The sequence below is a fragment of the Lepisma saccharinum genome, chromosome 1 (genome assembly GCF_977018435.1).
Source record: "Lepisma saccharinum chromosome 1, izLepSacc3.1, whole genome shotgun sequence".
Classification (NCBI taxonomy): domain Eukaryota; kingdom Metazoa; phylum Arthropoda; class Insecta; order Zygentoma; family Lepismatidae; genus Lepisma; species Lepisma saccharinum.
The window spans coordinates 223,582,238-223,603,969 of record NC_139229.1 but is presented as its reverse complement, the minus strand read 5'-3'; the positions used below and the strand labels follow the sequence as shown (position 1 = coordinate 223,603,969).

The following is a 21,732-nucleotide window of genomic DNA, read 5'->3' as shown; positions in this document are numbered from 1 at the left end:
AATATCCATCGATTTACAATGATGTGTAGGCTACTTCTACTCCGCCACGTGATCTCAAATGGAATGGGATTGCAACACTGCATCATGAACACAGCACCAGTAGTGCGCGTAAAGCCTATAAGACTGCAAGCTACAGGCGCAAATCACTTCTCTCTCCTTGCATGCTGCAAACAGCGGAAAACAAGCACACTGCAACTTGTACGAAGCAAATGCACCTCAATATGTAGGTGCTGGTAATACGCAGCTTACATGGCCGGTGATGGGGTGTGGAAACGTTTGATATTTTGAAGGAGATAGTATTCAGTGAATAAGTATAATAAAAATTAATTGCATTATAGATTTATTTGGGTGTGCACGTGCAAATAGGCAGAAGCCGCTACTGCCGTCCTGTTCCCCAGACATCAAATTCACTCTTCTTTACAGAGTCCATAAAGAGCTTGTGCTAAGCATTGTGCCAATTTGAACAAATGTCCCCGTTGGGTGCCCAATCCCTCACAAGTGATGAAAAAACAATTTGTACCCTCTTAACAAAAAAAAATTTACAGGATGTTCCAATAAAAATTTCTGTGAAGAAATAAACTTGGGTTACCTACCCATTGTGCTGATTGCACACAAATGTTTCACAAATAATTCTTTGAATCAAATCCTCATATGCAGGAAGTCTAGGATGATAAAACCTGGTTAATTTAAAGCTTTTGCATTATTGCACGAGTATGTGAGCTGTTAATCTGTGTATGGCAGTAAATTTTAGAATAAATAACATTGTGTGACTTAAGTACAATTCTCTGTGTGTAACACAAGACCACTTGTTTTTCACATAACTTGACATTGTTGTATTCAGAACTGAGGTAATGTAAGATGATGGCTTGTCACATTGAGAATTGTTCACCCTTTATCCTTGTTTTTGAATAACAAGAGGTAAAAAAAATGTTTTCAGAGGAATCTGAAATTATGTGAGCAGCTGAGAGTTTTGATAAGGCCATTATGTAAAACTACATATGTACATGTGGGAAAACATATTTATTTGTAAAGTTAGTTAACATAAGCTTGACAGAGAATTTCTCTCTCTCATTGGGCCGACTTCTGTGGCAGAATGGTTAGCATGGCATGCCTCTGATGCCAGGAGTTCTAGGTTTGAAACCCAGCCTGGCCATAGGTGTTCTTTGGGAGTGTTTCTTCATAAATATCATCACTCATCCTAATCAACGCGATTAGCCACAGTTGGAAGAAGAGAGATGCTAAATAACAAAAATCAAATTTTACGTAAGTGGTAAAACAAGCTTCTGAAGCAATCCATTTGGCAGTCTTGTGCCTTGGCATTTTTAAACACATGAACACGATATCTCCACAGATAACTATCTCAAAGCAAATGAGTACTGATCGACTCCTAGAAGCTTTCTGGTGGAAAAAAAGAAGGGATTGGTTGGTGTCGTCTTGTCCAAGTCAAGTCACAAACAGGTCGTGCAGCTTGCTTACCCTGATTAAGTGACATTTGATATTTCGAAAGACACAAAATTCCTAGTGCCTTTTAAAGCACGGTTAAGCAAAATAGGCACTAACCCTCAAAATAGGCATTTATAGGCACTATAAAAATTAGATTTTGAACTAGAAACACCATGAAACGAACTTAAAACATGTTTTACTACAAAGGAATAGAAAAGACAAATAGGCAAATATCCACACCCTAGTGAATATATAGCTAAAGGAAGGCCCCCTAACCCTTTGTACGCTGGGTACTCAGATATTTAATTTTCCATCCTGTTTCTGAAATGAACAGGTCTTGTGACTGTACGTTTGATTTCTTGCGTTCAGTTCTGTTAATCTTCTTTATATCTACATAGTGTAATACTGCCGCACACATTTCTTCAACAGCTTACATGGATGAATTCACTCTGTACCACAATTACATCATCAGAGCAATGCATGCAATTGAACAATCCCTATACTTCTAACAAACTTGACACTTTGCGGAATGACATTTCTGAGGAAAACATTTGCAATAACCATCATGAAAGATTCTGTGAATACCCCAGCCATGAATAAAAAAGGAAAGAAATAAAACCACACATACACAAAATACTAACAATAAAAATATTTATTTTCTATTCCCAGAACAATAACATAGTAACTTGCAAAACTTGCAACATAATCTATAAGCTGTAGCAAATCTAAAAATTCAACAACTGAAAATTATAACATAGTAAAAATATGAAAAAAATCAAAACAGATCACATAAAACTGCATTCTGTTTAGTGACTGAAACACTTCAGTTTATTTCCTTATTATTCTGACAAACCTTTTGGATATAATGTACAGAAAGATGATATTTGTTTACTAATTGAAAGAAGCAACATTTAATTCTATGTAGAACATAACATAAAATACTTCCTTTACAACAAATATACACAGAAAATATTGATCAACTTACTTTATACGAAAAACTGCAGCAACGTATACAAAATATTTACAATTCTAATGAAACTCACAGGCAACAAGTACTTTAAACAGTTCAAAACTCATCCTGACACAAATTTACATTTACAAAGTACGTATATTGAGTCACCTGTGACAAAAACCCAAATAAAGATGTTACAATTATATTATATATATAATTATTATAATAAAGGTAAAAAAAAAGTAAAGTGCCCCCTGTGCTTTGCACCATGCCGTGAAAGCATATAGAAGGTGTGGAGTTAGGGCGCCACACTTTCTTGATCATGGCCGAAGGTGGGGGTGATGTGATTAGCACCACACCCCTGGCTGCATTTACCCCCCCCCTGAGTTTCCTCCAGTACCCACTTTATATGATGCTGGGTGGGCACCGGAGCAGCTTGAACAGGTGGAAAAAGTCCCGGTTCTCCCCTGCCGGGGATCAAACCAGGGTCTCTCGCATGGTAGTCAGACACCCTAACGACCGAGCAACTGCAGCTGGATATAATAATAATTATTAATACAAGATACACATTCAACAAAAATTTTCAACTTTTAAAATTCTTTCATTTTTCACTTACTGATAAGTCCCCAGTTTCTGTAACTGTACAACAATATTCATACAACTGTATGAAATATGGAAATACACAAATATCCTAAAATTCACAGCCCATTCATTCCATCTTCAGCACATGCCACCAAAGTCACAAAAATGAAACAAGTCTTTGGTATAATACTGTCCAATGTAACAATATTGTACAACTGGTTTCTAGATGCAACAACTGCATAAAACACCATTTTTAAAATCAGGCAATTACCACAATTCCATTAACAAAGATGGTCAATATTTCTAATACCTTCATCTTTTTAACAAAAAAAAATGCATTTCAGGCTCTTTCATAAACCAAAGATATGAACACACCCCGTCTCCAATTTCCAGAAACTTCGTCTGTAGTGCCTCTCTGAAACATTTTCAGCATGTTACAAACTTCTTTTGAAAAATAAACATTCACGACACATAAGTGACCAAGGGAATATTTTTATCAATTTAAAATTTCCTTTCTGGTGTTTTTATTACTTGAAATTTAAGCTATGTTCTGAGCTCTTATAACACCCCTATTTCCAACTTCTCATCTGTAATCTGAAGAATCATATACTTTTACAGCTTCTTAATGTAAGTGAACTGATATTGACATGAGTCATGGAGATAAATAACATTGCACGATTGAATTTAGCAGACAACACAATATCATTTACAATTTTGGAGTTTTCAAAAAGTGTGTGCGTGGTATATTTATGAACCATATTTTGTCACAAATTGCAAAATGTGAAATAAGCTCTCAAATGCACTATTTTGAGTTAATCTGCTGACAAAATACTTTCCTTAATGTGAATTATCCCACGAGTTACACAAAGTCGCAGAATAATGTTTCATTTTGCAGCAAAATGTGGGAAGGAAAATGGAAATTCTTAACAAGGAATAAACTTAAGAGAATTCCTACAACTGCATAAATTACTCTAAAAATATTTTAGAAAATCCCTTCTCTGCCATGTTCTTACTTGGAATGTTCCAACATATTTAGTTCAAATCCTGAGATATGTCCAGAATATGAATTACTTACATGCATTCGTATGAGGTGTGCTGAATAAAAAAAAACAGTATTTTCATTTATTTCTTCATTAAAACACTTGGGATTTTGCTTTGCACTGTATTTTGTCTCACTTTATATGTTTCTACTTTTTATCATATATCCAGGCAAAGTACACAGAGAAAACATTATGGTTTCTTCCCTTCAATAATCAAGTTCCAAAATTGCAAATTCTTTATAATAATTAAAAAGCACTGATTATAAAACATGTAATTTCAAGTTGGAAATGATGTAGAATTGTAGTGTTTGGAAAAAAATACAAAACATAACATGGTCTATAAATCACTTCCCTTTGAAATATCATTTAGACGTTACAGCATTATGACTGCACATGACAGTAGTAGTTTTGCTGAAATATTTTGGAATTCTCTATTAAAAATTTTCTCACGAGTTCAATGGTATGCTGATTGTTGCTCCACCAACAGTGACGAAGTTATTAATGTATCTTTGTTTGTATTATCCTTGCATGTGACGTAACACAGCATGGCTTCGATGCAGGCAGAATGCATCAACGCAGGCAGAGTGCATCGAGATTGTGCTGATCTCAGGTGAGCAAAGCATAATGATTGCAGATGGTTTCAACGACAATCACGCAGATAGGGCCCTATCCACTATGGCACTGTCAGTAAGGTGCTTGCCAAATTTCAGGAAACGGGGTCTGTGAATAAGCCCAAATCAGGCACACCACACACGTCGACGGTTGAAGCAACATCAACAGCAGTGTTGGCTGCATTCTGCATTTCGAAACAAAGCCCAAGAAAATGGTTTTAGCTTCATGACTGTCATGCAGATTCTGAGAGTACATAAGTGGCAGCACCCCTGTAAGCTGCAACTTATCCACCACCTATCAGTTGACGATCCTGATCACCATTAGAATTTGTTGCAAAATGGGCCATAGAGCAAATACAGCAAAAACCCCATTTTGCCTTTGAAGTGCAGTAAAGTATTTTCAAATGCTGGAAGAGAATATCTTGTCATCTCTGTTGTCTAAAGATGGGCCATTCCCTGTTTTCTACCAGCACGACAGCACTCCTCCTCATAAAGGCAATTGTGTTCATCAGTACCTGGAAGTGCAGTTTCCTAACACTTGGATTGGTCGGCGAGGTGCTGTGGAGTGGCCACCTCAGACCTCACTCCATCAGATTTCTAGCTGTGGGGGCATGTCAAGGCCATCATGTGTTCAGTGTAAATTCAGGATGTCTAATATCTTAAGCAACAAATCATCGACATATCTTAAGCAACAAATCATCGACACATGTACCAGCATTACCGCAGACATTTTAAGCAAGGGTTTTGCACGAATGGGGATTGAGACAGCTTTTACAACACTGGAGTGGTCAGCACATTGAACACATCATTTGAACTTGAGTGGTCTTAGGTTCATGACTAGCATGGTTTGGGGTGACAACAGCAAAGATATGTCAATAACTTTGTCATGGTTGGTGCTAGAGCCAAAATAAACATACATACCATTGAACTCATGAGAAAATTTCCTATTCAATTGAGGAGTTACAAGCTGTGGTTTCCATTTAAAATTTTGAAGTTGAATTCAAGATGGTAGGTTTTAAGATGGCAGCCATCATTGCCATATGCCCTATAACATTTTCCCCCACCCCTATTACAAATCTACAATTTTAGTATTGCACATCAGAATGTCACTCAACTTTTATTCGGGTGTCTCCATACTTTTGGACTACCCTGTAGTTTGGACTTGTACATCATGAAAGGTAAAAACAGTTCACTTGAAAGTTACAAAAGGTATGAGGTAACCAAGTGAATGTTAGGGGAATTGCATCTCTCTTACATGTAATTTTATTTCGATGTTAATTTATTAACTGCATTAACTATTGCAGGAGACTGATAATTGAAAGCAATCACTGACAATCACAGGAAAACTGAAACTTCAAAATCAATGTGAGTTAGGAGAAGTAAGCATGCTTTAGGGGCGGGGGGGGGGGGGGTACTGTACTGTGTTTGTCCCTCTTAGAGATAAGCCCATACAGCCATATCTTCACCAATAATAATTTTCTAGTCACAAAGTTTCAGTCTTGTATTGCAAACTTTGATTAAACAATTATTTGTTCTTATCTTACAAATCTTTTAGCATGCCCATGACACCTTCACATTCCATCAAACATAAGAATTCCATAAATATTGTATACTCTGACTGTGTGTGTGTGTGTTTGTGTTAAATTAAAGTTGTTATCTTTTCAGAGCAATTGTAACAACTTTCAATTTCCTAAAACATTTCATGAAGGTCTTAGAATTACAGAATGAATTAAATTTTATGAATCATCATAGTTAATTGGTATTATTTTTGAAGTGAGAGAATTAATGTACAATTTTTAAGGCCACTTCAAGTTTATTCAACAATTGTAAACATATAAATTCACTTTAATGCAACAATAGTTGCCAGCCCTTTTACACTTAAGAATCTGTGGAGTATCTTGAGTCAAAGAAATTACATTAAATCCTGAATCCCACACACTTTGTTAGCTGGTAATGCACGATCTGGAAAAGAAATATTCATTTTTGTTAAGTTGTCACTCATTCATAATTGGGAAAAAAGAGACGCAGTAGTATATAAATACGGAGAAACTAGTACTCACTTTTATCTACGAAACTGTTTTTTTCTTTTTCGATTAATTTCAGTGGCCACTGCCACCATCCTCGTTGGAAGTTGCTGTACTGTTGCTTGGTGTGCGTCTTTTATTTGTAGTTCTCTGGCTGCCACTAGGTGCGCTGTTGTTTGCTGTACGTCTCCATCCGTGTTGTTTGCTATTTCCGGGCGATAACTGTGGGGGAATCCAAGTGTGGTGCGCTTGCCCGCTATCGATGTTTAGATCGTGCGGGAAGTGCATTATGGCATGCGTTTACTTGATTTTGGTGTCTACGAGCGTGTAGGCAGTGTGTTCGACTTGAACCTTTTGAATTTTATGGTTATTTTATTTGATGTTTAGCAAGACCAGTAGTGGGTTGGGCTTTTTTCGCATCTGCTAGGTGCTGTTGGATTCTTTCATTGACAGATCTGATGGACCTGCCGATGTAATGTGCCTTGCATTCACCTGTGCCATCAGGTCCAGCGTCAGCGAGAGAACTACAAACAAAAGACGCACGCCAAGCAACAGTACAGCAAGTTCCAATGACGATGGTGGCAGTAGGCACTGAAATTAATTGAAAAAGAAAAAAACAGCTTTGCGGATAAAAGTGAGTACTAGTTTCTCCACATTTATTGTCACCCATAACGTAAAATATTAAATAACTTTCCTTTTAGTTGCACTACGCACCACACAGGTCTCTTTCTCAAGAGTTATGGATGCAAAATTTAGGGCTGGGCCGATACCAGTTTGAATCTACCCAATACCACCACCACTAGCAATTAAAAGTAGTCCAGTTTAAAAATTTTAACATGCAAATTGTCTGTTACGACAACATCATAGCAATCAACATTTTAATAATTTCTACTATATTTAGACTAAACCAGACACCTGGACTCTAGAAATGGACCAGTCAGCATCAGTGATTAAATTCCAGACAATGCCTTCTGATATCGATGCTACTCTGGTACCAGCATTGGCTCAGCCCTACGAACACAGTGATGCACTAATTCTGTCAGCGAATCTAGACATAATTGAACAATTGCTATTACTCTTTATGAAAATGCCATCATTTATTAATTAATATTTAATTTCAAGGGTGCACATTAATCCATGTATACCTTTAGCTCCCGGATGGTTGATATTTCGACCAGCAGTGCGCAGCAGAAATTAACGTGCAATATCTCAAAAACTACACAAAATAGTTCAGTTCAGTCTTTTTCGTCTTTAGTATACATTGTGAAGGTACGACATACTCGAATTAAAACAATACATCCATTGTTACTACTATTAACAAGCGAAGTTTGAAAAAGTTTCTTGTTTCCCTTTGTTACTGCAATATTATTATGGGATAGATTTCTAAAAGTGAATATAAATTGTAAATACTGCATCTTTTTTTTAAAAAATAAATTCTACAAGCAAGAATAAGTAAAAAGTAACATTTTAAGCAATGGCCGACAATTAAGGATTCAGGGAGCAAAGGCCCAATCGCCAATATTTGCCCCGAGCACAAGGCAGCAATTAATTTTGTACTTCGCAGCAAGTTTAAAAAGCGCGAGTTCGAAAATGCTCCAACATGAACAAGAATACAGGTGCGGAAGAAGTCCGGTGGCTAAAGGTTAAATGAGAAAAATATTTATGAGTAAAATGGTTGGAATAAGTGCATCAACTTTTAAGAAATGAATTTACCAGGCTGTGGTCTCACAGAGCTTGAAAACCACTGCATGTGAAATATGAACATGTGTATGTTCCTATGTCAAATTGAAACTGAAAATCATACCACTCTATACAAGGGAGAGTCAAATGTAAACCTTAATTTGTTTTTAATCTAGTAGATTTCTTCATGTAGGGTTCCATAAGTTTGCTGCATTTCAGTACAGACCCACTTCTGATCTACAAATAATTTCAAGTTTGAGTCAGTGCCTTTACACCTCACGAACAATAATCTTTGGGATGTACGTGTGGTCACTTTTGAGCCGCTGCGAAGGAGTTTCCACCCATCTGCCTTCAAATTGAGGACATTTTGAACTTCCTCCTTCGTTTCTGAACTTGCTGGTGTAGTAAGCATGAAGAGAGATAATGAATTTTTATTTACAAAAGAATTTCCGTAAGTTCGAGGCTTCCAGAGGGCAATAAACTACAGCTCTTCCCTGGTGCAAGTATGTGGAGGAGGTTCCATCTTAACATGGCAAAAATGGTGATCAGTGTTGCAGCATTGAGGTTGTTTTGTAAATAATAGTTGCAGCCTTATATAAATTTGAACTATATATAGTGTATAATATACTTTCTGTTGGACTTCTAAGGTTTTCATTTGACTCTCCTAGTAGAAAACTACACTAGTTATGTGAATGTGTATATTTAATAAGCCCACTGAAATATGAAGATAACACTAAAAAAACATCCATTAAAAAAAGCCGGCTCTTTATGAAACTACTGCTTATGTCTAGATATGCATTCCATGTTGCAAGTTCTATTAAAAATTTAGAAATACATGTCTTTTTGCAGTAGAGATAAACAAAAGCTGTGAAACAAGAAAAGTACTGCCAACTGTATCTTTATTCATTTGAAACACACTGGCCAAAAACCCAGAAAAGAACCCAATCAAAAAAAAAACATAGAAACATCTTGTATTTTACCCCCAGAAAAGGCAGTGTTTCTTTTTCTCCAACCACTTCCACCTCTAGTTAACAGCAATTTTCTGCTATCTGACAAAGAAGCTTGACACCAAATAAATTCAGTATCAATATGGTTGCCTACATCATAGCATGAACTTAGCATAGCATAGGATAGCATAACTGAGGTTGTCAACTTCTTCGGGTTTTAGAGATTTATCATGAGTGTTGGTTCCTAGGTTTATTAGAGCAAAAGGGCTTGTCAGATTATTATTGCTGGAAATATCATGCAATCAGAATAACCACTGAAGCATTATTTTTACATGCAAAAGCATTCATTAGGCATGATCAACACTGTTAAAACTATATTTTTGCAGATAACTATTGTTACTAAATAGAAAATAAATTACCAATAAAACTATTTCTATTTTGGTTACTTCAAATTGCATTCCTACATCTTGGGTTAATGCTGACCACGAACAAATGGTGTGACAAACATCACGAAACAACCATCCACGCCAGCATGATTTGAACCTGGCAACCCTGGCATCATATTACATTTTCTGTCAATTTAGCAACCTGCTTTATTGCTAATTAAAGTACATTAAGCTGGGGCAACATTAAAAACAGTAAAGTCTGTAGATCAACTTCAATATGTAGTAATATTTCCAACTCCTACTTTGTTCTCACACACTGTTCTTCAATTTGAAATAACTAGATTCTCATGCACTAGCATTTGAAAAAAAAATTAAAAGTACATAATACAAAGCATCAAAATTGGGATCAGACTAGAAAGTGGCGAACAATCAAAAGCATCTTCTTCTAACAAGCTTCTGAATGAGGGATTCAGCTTTCAAAATGATGGCATCAAGAAAAACAGACTATTCATTCACCTCACTCTTGCCTGTCAGATTTTCTGGCAAGAATGTAAATTTAAAAACTGAAAAAATATCCATACAGCATTAAGTGTAGGAGTGGTATATCTCCACTATTTGCTAATGGTCTCCAATATGTTAAGTAGCAACCAAAATATAAAGATATGAAAGTATAGATTTATTTCTTACAATTTAGATGGAGTAACGTGTACTTGTCATTTAGAATTTTAATGATTTCAAATGAGTAAAGGATTACCAAAAATAAATGCAGAAAATTAGAAAAAAATGTATAATTGTATGCATGTGTGTATATCTAATTTCTTCTTGATGGTGAACACAAAACAAGTAATATGAAAATTTGTTTAGATTGTCAAGACAATTGCAAAAATTTAAAATGTTTTTTCAAGTAATTCAACATTCGTGTATCGATGGACGTGCAAACATTTTCCAGTAATATTTTCTTACAAATATACATGTTCAAGCAGTTAAAACTAATACCTATGGAGATTATCCTAACATAAAAAATAATTCCCTTACATGAGAAATACTGGAAATCATTCATACACATAGACATATATGATACAAACATATATATGTGTACTAACCTATTTGCTTCGGATAGGCAAGGTTCAGATTAGACATTATGTCAACAAATTCTTTGAGAGATTTGGATAAACGAGGATTGTACATCTTTTCCTCAATCACGCTAGTCACTGTGAAACCTAAAAGAAATCATAGTAAGCTGTTATTGTGCAATTATTATTACATCTGTTGGACACATGTTTCTTACATGCAGTCTACACTGTATTTCACTTCTGCAGACAAATTCTCACACCATACTTAACAGTATGCTAAAATTACTAGGTGAAGGAATTCTTCAAGTTCATCTGAAGCTTAATATTACATGGAAACAGTGAATTTTTTTGAGTGGTCAACAATTCATCCTCATGGAGGAATACGAAGTACAGTCAAGATGTTTGTAGACGGGCCATAGTGTCGCTGTGGTGCACTACAGTGGATAGGTTGCACCATGGAATGGTGCCGTGCCAGTTCTTCTCTTGTCCAAGCAAGAGGTAGCTGCATGCATACAGTGTAAGCAGAACTATGGTCTATTTTGTGAAGTGTAGATGAATGCAAGTGGCGGTAGTCAAGAATATTGCAGTTTGAGCAATGGGCAAAAAATCTGCCAAAAATTAGTCAATTCCTCTAGCGAAACATTTCAGATGATGAAGCAAGTGTACAGCAATGACACGTTTGGTCACAGTGCTGTGTTAAAGTGGCACAAACTCCTTGCGCCAAGATCAAAGAATTTGCAATGTTGGTGCGTGCCAACCGCACCCAAACGGTAGATCTCGCAGCAGCAGAAGGGATTAGCCACAGAACATTCTACAAAATTATCTCTGATGACCTGAAAATGTGTGTTACCCAGAACGGTGTGCCACGCATCCTGACCCAACGTGACGATCACATGACCATTTACGCTGACCTGATCAGTAGTGCTGATGACGATGGGTCGTTTTTCATTTCATTCAGCTGAGGAGATAATCACTGCCAGGAGAGAAGCCATACAGGATCTTTCTACCAAGATCTTTCAACAGTGTTTCCAACAGTATACCTATGTTGGCAGACGTGCATAGCGGCCAACGGCAACTATTTTGAGAGATACGTGGATCTGTGTAAGTGTGCACCATGCTACATCGCCTCCCACACTTGAAGCACCACTTATTGACGGTGGTAATATAATGTAATATGATTAGTAGATGAAAAAATAAAATGTGGACATTTTGACCCAAAGCATCAAGGGTCTTCTTCAGGACAAGTATATTAAAATTTAGCAGATGGACGGAAGATCTTTCTCCCAAGCAGGAATTTCTGTTGAGAATACTTGGAAGATGTATCTTTCAGTACCATGTGGTAACAATTAACATGGTGTGTCTTGAAAACTTCACCCAATAATTCAGTTTTTTGTTCATCAGCAGGGAATGGTTGGAAATTTAACAGTGGCAACACTGCTGTATCTACTCCATGAAATTGAACCGGTGCTCCTCACTTATAACACATGTTAGTTTGATACCTAAGCTACCTCCCAGTAAATGGACTCTTCCTTCCAACACTACTATCAGATTAAAAATTATAGATACTTGAGTTTGGACTCCAATTAAAAATTAACCACTAGACCTACATTAAAACGAGTTACATCAATATTTAGCTTATTCAATTCTGCGTTCATCTATGCTAACCAAATGTTTTTACGAGTTTGCCTTATATTTTTTATAGTCATAAAGACAAAAAAAAGGGCAGATTTTTTTGAGTTTTGCAAACGATCACTCTTTTTGAAATTCTATAAATCAAAAACGGTTTGTCCAATCATGATGAAATTTTAGGAAGCTGCAGGCAGAAAGGTTTTAAGCACAATTCTTAATTTTCTGATTTTTAAAATTGTCAAAAAAACGTTTTCAATTTTGTGGAACAACATTTTCTTAGTATTTGGGTAGTCCTACAAATACAATACGTATTGATCTTGTTTTGAAACTCCTTGCATTGTTTGTTAAAAAGTATAATGGTTGCATCAGCACTGAGGCTATTTGCATTCTTCTCCTGATATAGGAATTAAATATGGAGAAACTAGTACTCACTTTATCCGCAAAACTGTTTTTTCTTCTTCGTTCTATTAATTTCAGTGGCCACTGCCACCATCCCCGTTGGAAGTTGCTGTACAGTTGCTTGGCGTGCGTTTTTTGTTTGTAATTTTCCGGCTGTCACTAGGTGCGCTGTTGTTTACTGTACGTCTGCATCCATGTCATCTGCTAGTTTCCAGCGTTAACTGTTGTTGTGGGGGAATCCAAGTGTGGTGCGCTTGTCCGCTATTGATGTTTAGCTCATGCAGGAAGTGCATTATGGCATGCATTTCCTTGATTTTGGTGTCTGCAAGTGTGTAGGAAGTGTGTTTGACTTGTACTTTTTGAATTTTATGGCTATTGTATTTGATGTGTTTAGCAAGACCAGTAGTGGGTTGGGCTTTTTTCACATCTGTTAGGTGCTGTTGGATTGTTTCATTGACAGATCTGATGGATCTGCCGATGTAATGTGCCTTGCAATCGCACTCTGCATCCTATACACCTGGGTTATCAAGGGGGGAGAGGAAGTACCGTTTGTGTTTGTTTAGTTTATCAGCTATTTTGGAATTGGGTTTGTGCTCTACTTTGATGCCATATGGGAGAAGGGCTTTGGATATGCGGTTGGAAGTGGTGGGATGGTGGGGGAAGGCAAACCATTTATATTGACCACTAGAGGTTGATTGTGGCTGGGTTTCTTGTGGCTGGTTAGGGTGTCTGACCTGTATTTCCGCTTTACTGCACCAAGTGGAAAGTTGTGCTTCTGTGTAGCCATGTTTCAGGGCTATTTCAATGATTCGATAAAAGTTCAGCCACACATGGCTAGATAGAGTGAGTAAGTACTGGTTACCTGAATCCGATTTTCTGTAGACAGTGGTTGTGAATTTGTTAAGTGCACGGATGATGGTGATGTCCAGGAAGTTAACCTTACCATGTTTCTTTGTTCTACGGTGAAGTGAAGTTGAGCCTGGGGTGGGTGCTATTTAGCTCAACTCAACCTTCTAGTGAACAAGCTAAATAGCATCCACCCCAGGCTCAACTTCACCGTAGAACAAGAAAAACAGGGGCTCAACTTCACAGTGCAGATCTCAATTTTAGTTTCGTCTCCCTCCCTCTTAGCATCACGTGTTCTACCCTGCTTGCCAACCTTTGCCATTGTTGCCAATATGTCATTCCATTCTTGGACACACTTGCGCAAACATAATTTAAAACATTTAAATAGCGCTCCAGTTTGCGGTTCACACCATTCGACAGGGATGTTAATGTGGCAATATAGCATGATGTAATGGTTGCTTCTTTTACACATTGCATTTTCATTGGCTAGCTAGTAACTAGTGTTGCCAACTGTATTAAGGAAGCACTATTGCTATCACTGAAGAAGAAAGACAAAGTGGTGGTGAGTTTTGTTGGATTGAAAGCACCATAATATTATTTTAAGTATTTCACTGGTTTGACGTTGTGTGCATGTATTGCGTGTGTGTATGTGAAAGTGTGTGTTTGTTAATGAATGTTAAGGCTCCATGAGCATTTCAACTCTTGTTCTTGTAGGAATTGCATAGAGGAGGCTGTCATTTTTGCTGCTTAATGCGATGCGTATTGTTTTCTGTGTTAAAATTGCCATGCTTTGTTGGGTGACAAGTTCATAGCTAAAGAAAAATCCGCAGAGCTTATTGTCTAGTTGGCAGTATATGTACTCGTTATTGTTGTGGAAGCCGGCTTCGTTTGCAAATGTACAACAAAGGCAACCGACTGTCGCCGATCACAGAGGCAATAATACTGCTTGAGGGGGAGCATAGGTGTGCGCAGACCCTCTTGATTAAGGGGAGGAAAAGCCTTGAGGAAAGTTCATTAGGGAAAGAAAAACCTCATTTATCTCACTGTTTTAGTTTCATTGCATTCATGGGTATATGTATATACACACATACACGTAAATTGTCTCTGAAATGTCCTCCAAACAATAGTGTTCATGGATTTAGGAGAAAACTGTTTAGCAGAAAGAGTCTGAAGTACTTAGCAATAACTAGTCTCTTTGGCAATTTACAATAACATAAAACAATAAAATTGCGAGCGAAGCGAAATTTTTTAGATCCCAATCTTTGCAAACTGAAAACAATATTTATTTAATATGGCACAAAAAATTTCATGGGGCACCATTGCATTCTCTTTTACAATTTTTTCATTTAGTAGATCATTTAGCACCCAGGGTCGACTCCCGCTGGCCCCTAGCTATGACTCTGAACTTGACGAGACTGAGAAAAATAGATAATGCGAGCAAAGCAAGCTATAAAATTTAATGAAATGTATTTTTATTTGTATGAAATTTGATATCGAGGGAGGAGGGCAATTTTCCTTTTGTGCCCCCCTGCAGGTGCTCTTGGCCGTCTGGAAGAAATAATGCAAGAAAGACATGAAAACTAATTCCATCTTGTATATCCTTTGGCATGCTACTCTTAAGATTCTCCTAGTCTTGCTTTCTTTTACCTCAATTACCCCAGAATTGTTTTCCATCCAAGGTTGGGGACGGGCAATGCCCACTTCAAAATACTTTATTTGCTTTAAGAGCATAATATCATTTAATAACGGCGATAAGATTCCTCTACAGTAAATTTCTAGATGAAAATATAATAATGTAGGGGCATGAAATATCTGGAAGGGGGGGAGTCAAGGATGGCCACACCTACCCCTTAGAAATAGAATGTCTCACAGCTATAATTTGATTTCAGTCATATAATTTACATTAATGCGATAATTTCAAATTCAAGTGGTGTTTTTTTTAGGGGGGCAATACTATTATCGGGGTAATATGCCCCATGGAAAAATACCTTCCTAGTCTTTGCGTGTAAAAAAATCTGTGGACGTCCATGATTAGGGGGAGCAATTGCGCACCTAGCGGCAGCCGGAAAACTACAAACAAAAGACGCACGCCAAGCAACAGAGCAGTAAGTTCCAACCATGGCAGTGGCCACTGAAATTAATAGTACGAAGAAGAAAAAATAGTTTTGTGGATAAAGTGAATACTAGTTTCTCTGTATTTATATACTACCACGTCTCTCTTTTCCAAATTATGAATAGCAATTAAATTATGCCAGACAATTAAAAGAAGTAATATTTTGAATAGAACAAATTAAAATGCATTAATTAAAACTAACATGTACCAAAGTACTACAATTACTACACTAATGACAAAATCTGAGGTAGAAAATGGCACTCAGCACATGGATGGACAAGGTACAATCTCACACAAGGAATTCTTCTTGTGTGTACATATTGTTCGCATTGTACCACACACCCAGGGACGTAGCTAGGTTGATCAGTTTGGGGGGCCCAAACGTAAGATTTTTCTATCAAACAATTAACTATTAACAAACTATTTATGCAGCATATAGGCCTATACTGTATACATACATTATATATATATATATATATATATATATATATATATATATATATATATATATATATATATATATATATAATGGATAAAAGCAAGGAGGGCCAAAAGGGCTAAGTAAAAATCAAATAAGGTAAAAGGAAACACTCACCGGACAGTAGGAAAATTCAAAATTTTCGCTAATTTATAGCATCATCGCTATAAATTAGCGAAAATTTTGAATTTTCCTACTGTCCGTTGAGTGTTTCCTTTTACCTTATTTGATTTTTATATATGCTTTGCTCCTTTTCTTTCCAAGACTATATATATATATATATATATATATATAGTCTTGGAAAGAAAAGGACCAAGGGCCTCCTGACTTAAAACACCAACTCAATCAATCAATAAATTGGAAAGGAACACCATTTTCTTCTGAAGCCCCCAACAGTCGACAGATATACTCTTGCGAAATCCACAGCCATTATTCGGGAAACTAAATACATAATGAACTCATTAGCATAATGGCTTATACACCAAGAACAATGTTATTAGTCTTTAAATTTGTAAACTGAGAAGTAGATAAAATCCTTTTCCGTGGTTTTAGATGTAAAGTGCTGGAACCAGGTTTACAAGTATTGGCAACAGTGCAAATATGAAGTGTGTGTGTAATGAGTTGAAGCTAGGCATCTCACGTATACAGTTCATACCGGAATCGAATCCGGTATCACTTTAAAAGGTGGGCCCGAGTCTTCTATGGCATCTGATTGTTCACTTAGGAAATGATGACGATAAGAAATTATATGCACACGTCTAATTTCTTAAAAATAATCTTATTTGTGTGTGGAAAACTGAATATCTGATGGCACTGGATAAAACAAAGTTTCCACACGCTCAAATGATTACGCTCTCGCCTTTGGTTCGCCGGGTTCGCTTCCCAATGGAGGCAAATAGTTGTTCGGATCTCACTTTAAACTGTAGGTCCACTCCCGATTAGCTTTACTGTACATAAAGTGGACTTAAAACACCAGTTCAATTAATCAATCAACCAAAAGGTTCAAGGTTCGAACCCTGGTGGTCAGGCCGGTAGCCAGAATTTTATTTTTTATTTCGGAAGGGGCTTATACCTTATCGGCAGCCGCCATCTAAAGACGAAAAGGTTGGGGGAGGAGTAAATGCGCTGGAGATGAATTTCTTGGTATATTGCAAGAAGTTTATACAAGATGTTTAATCCTGTTAATGAAGTAAAATTTAATTACTACTACACATTTAATAATATCAGATATTTGTAGGATTTCGGGAAAGGACTGCAGCCCCTAGCCCCTTCCCTGGGCATGTGCCTCCTTGTTATTAGTTCCAAAATTTCTGTGCTGTTTGAACATCGTGAGGACAATTTGGGAAGTACTTGAAAGCCATATGGAAGCAAATTCTGCTCTCAAAACTATGGGACTCGATGTGATGACCACGTGCAACCGAATGAAAGAACTCTTCACAGGCCTTGTCCCTCAATATTAATTTTACTGGCTAATTTTAAGTTTTTCTCGGACTCCGTGATGACGCAGTGGTAGCGTCGCCGCCTTGTAATCAAGGGGTCCCGGGTTCGATACCCGATGGAGGCACATAGTGGTTCGGATCGCCGATTATCCTTACTGTGCATACAGTGGACTTAAAACACGAACTCGATAATTGGAAGGTTTTAGAAGAACTAAAAATGGCTTTTTATGCATCGTACAACTTTGTTTTTTTTCACCCTACTTTTACAGTTTTTCTTCCTAAGAATTCCACTGAGTATAACACGTTACAAAACCAGAGGTCCAAGGTTCGGACATTAGACAGGTATGGTTGTATCATGTCTGTCCCATCGCCATTCCTTCGGCTCATCATTCATCCTCATCGTCGCATTTAACCCAAGAGGTAGAAAAGCAACGTAATATAGAAATATATAAATGATTGATTTGGTTTATTTTACTTCGCTTTTCTCACACTTTTTGGCTAATTGTGAAGATGAAGATGAAAATGAGTGATGTGAAATTGATGAGAGGACCATCATAAAGAACACACATGCCCAGACCGGGATTCGAACCAGGACCCCTGGCATCATAATGCACCTTGTTAACCACTGCACAACAAATAGAAACAGAAAATGCTTGATCAGTTATTTGCTTCTCCATAACTCATGATTATAATATAAGTATTATTCGCTGTATGACTAGGGATTAATTATATTTGTATGCCTAGCCAACCTAGCCACCTAAGCAGCAGCAGCTTCCGCATTTGTAAGTGGAGGCTAAATGAAGAAAAATCACAGAAAGTCAGAAAGATATACAAATTTTGTAACATAATACTTATAGAGCATGCAGACAGCTGTAAAAACAATTGCTACATACCTAGTTTCCTTCCTTAATTGAAACGTGGTATATTCTTCACTATACATGAGATCAACCACCCTGGGAGTCGAACCCAGGATCTTGTGTGGTAGTCAGACTCTCTTTTAGAATGCAATATGTTGGATATTTGGTTGATCAGTCGATCCGGATCCATTGTTTCAAGAGGAAGACAATCTGACAGCTTCTCATTCGAAATTTCACTCGCGATGTAGGAAAACGAGATCACAAACACTTCGTGATGCTATCTTCTCGTGTTTACAGAAGTTTACACCGATTGGACCACAAATCCTACTTCAAACTATCTGACAGATGTCTACTGTCCACCAAATCAACAGATGAACCGACCGCTTCGCTATTTCTCCGAATTTTCAGAAAGTGGCCTTTCCCCTCCTTTGCAGGGCAAGTCATTAGCAGGAGCGTTGAGTGCATGTAAGAAGAACCACTATGTTATTCATTCCCGCGCCGAAAAAGGGACAAGCAATAGAATTCTGTTCTTGGAATTTGAAACGCATGGGGATATCTTTTCTGAACCATATAATAATTAACCCAGAAAGTTCTAGCCACCCATAGCTAAATCTTCCTGTTTGTGTCGTCTTTTCGGCACCCATGGTGCCAGTGCAGGGCCAGATGAAGAGAAAGTGCGTGTTTTGGGGGGATCCTGGATCTGGTGTGCAGCAGGGAGGAAAAGTGCATTTTCAATAGGTCTCAGACTTCCCTGACCGGGGCGGACCACAAAACCATTAACTGCATCCCCTCCCAATACAACTGTTTGTGTTCAAGAAGCAAGAAACAGGGAAATAGGAAAGAAATTCCTTGCTTGGGTTCATGCTACTGAAAATTGAAGAAGTGTTTCAAACTGCAAGCAAAATTTACTGAAGAATTATATTGGAATATTTGTCATCAAAGTAAAATTTCCAGCAAATACAGAACAGTTTCCCGGGGCCACGTGAACGTTTTCCGGGGCCAGTGCCCCCGCATGCCCCCCCCTTAACGACGTCCCTGCACACACCAGAGCCTCAATCTGAAAGCATGCATTTCCAGGGTGCACTGCTTGAAGACAAGAGTTCAACCTATCATTTCCTACATATAATTTCATTTCAGTCACAGTCATTTAACATGAATGCTTCAAACTGAAAGAGTGTTTTTGAGAGGGGCAATAATATTACATTCAGGGTGGCCACTTTAGGAACATTATAAAATTCAAGTACAATTCCCAGTTTTCAAGGGGAAGTTTTCAAAAATTCAAATGTTCTGTTTTCTCTATTTCAACCTTACATATTACTGCCTCTCACCACCCACACACAAAAAAATATATATTAGCCATATACAGGGTCTGTGCGATTCCAATGTATTCAAAAATTATAATTAAAATCAATTGAACGGTGTGTTATTTAATTTAAGGTGCAGAGTTTACATTTTACATTTCACATACTCAGACTAGAAATGCATCACAAATGTTACAGGATATGGTAATATACAAAGAATTATTAATTGCATGACAATTTCAAATTTACATAATCAACTGCAATAACCTCCTGAATGTCAGATATTGTTCTGCAAAGACACTAACAAAGCAAACAAATTGAGAGAATTTGGTCATATTTTTCACGCAGCTTTCTTTTCTTTTCCTTCCTCAATAAAAATAAAAGCTAAACTGTGAGAACTTGCCTCAGGGCGATGTATCAAGTCAATAGGATTTGGATTAATAAAAGTTGCAATTTTTCACATCTACGGAGAAGAATTCAAGCATAATTCCCAGAATTCCAGGAATTACCACTGACTAGCCACACTGTTTGCTTCCCCCACTCTCCTTGGAAAAAATACTTTGCTTGCCTTTTCTTGAGGAAAAAAATCCTGTAGATATTTATGCCACTGGGTACCATACGTAGAGCACAGGTTCCAGTATTGAACAGAAATTTAGAAAGAAAAGGATTCTTACAAAAATTGTATGATTTGCATATAATTATTTTTTAAACATTCTCACTGTGAAATGCAGTTGCAGTTAATTTTATATTGCATCAACCTCTGTTTTGTAAGTTCTTTTTTTTATATCACTTTATACACAGATACACTGATCGGAACTAGAATTACAGTTTAAAATGGGCTCCGAACCACTGAGTGGTCGTACCAGGTATCAAGGCCAAAAACCCTTGATTACAAGGTGGTGATGGCATAAACCTGTCTGTATGTGTACGTATATACAGTGTGTTTTTAAAAAGTCCTGCAGGATTTTAAAAAGCTATAACTTTAAAGTAATAGGTTTATTACAACGAAATATTGTTTTTCTACAAAGGAAAACTAAAAATTTTGTTCGTCCCACAATGCTAAATGATGCGAGCACAAGTGATCACGCGATGACATGATTCCAAGATGGCCTCGATGCAGGAAAAAGCTCAAGCTTGACAACTAAAAACCTTGTGTTTTGATGCAGAGAAGGTTCCAAACAACGTTTGGAAAAACACCTTCAGCGGAGACAATTATCCAGAGATACCAAAAATTTAAGGCTACGGAAGACTAGCAGATTTTTCACGTAGTTTACGTAGTAGAATGCAATTCTTGGGTTCAAAGATTGCAAGTGTGGTTGGATATAAATGGTGTCCAGCTGGAGATCTGGCGATGAACCAAACCACATTAATTTTAAAGTTCCCCCTGTGTAACAAACAACATTCTGTTGTAATGAATCTATTACTTTAAGTCCTGCAGGACTTTCAATCACACTGTACATATTGTGCATGATTTGTATTACCTTTAGCCAGCCCTGTAGCAGAGTGGTTAGCACATCACGCTATGACACCAGGGGCCCCGGGTTCGAATCCTGGCCTGGGCATGGATGTTTGTGAGTGTCCAATCATCAATGTCATCGTATCATCCTCGTCCCGGTCTTCGCAAATTAGCCAAAAGTGGCACAAAAGGCGAAGTAAAATAAATCAAATTAATCAATCATATTACCTTTGTAATCATGTGCTGGATACAGACGGAAATTGTCTGGCAGAGAGAATATCTTGGTGTGTACCGAATTGTACAATGCTTCAGAGCTTCCTTCCTGGAAGTCAGTTCGTCCACATCCACGAATCAGCAGGGTGTCTCCAGTGAAAGCTGCTCCCTGTGCACGACAGACATAGGTTACACAGCCTGCAACGTTACATCACATTTGCATTATTTCACGAACTGGCAACTTTTACATACACACACACATA

The 21,732-nt window shown here is 37.4% G+C and overlaps 1 protein-coding gene across 1 annotated transcript in view; it reads right to left on the bottom strand.

Annotated features, from left to right (window-relative positions):
• Positions 1-2,079: 2,079 nt before the first annotated feature.
• LOC145979390 (persulfide dioxygenase ETHE1, mitochondrial) overlaps positions 2,080-21,732 on the bottom strand; it is a 37,941-nt gene continuing 18,288 nt past the window's right edge. Inside the window, exons 4-6 of the mRNA XM_083112262.1 lie at positions 21,485-21,667; positions 10,769-10,885; positions 2,080-6,590 (exon numbers count right to left, since the gene is read on the bottom strand). Of these exons, the coding sequence (XP_082968388.1) occupies positions 6,541-6,590; positions 10,769-10,885; positions 21,485-21,667 (350 nt within the window). The 3' untranslated portion in view covers positions 2,080-6,540. The remainder of the gene's footprint in view (positions 6,591-10,768; positions 10,886-21,484; positions 21,668-21,732) is intronic.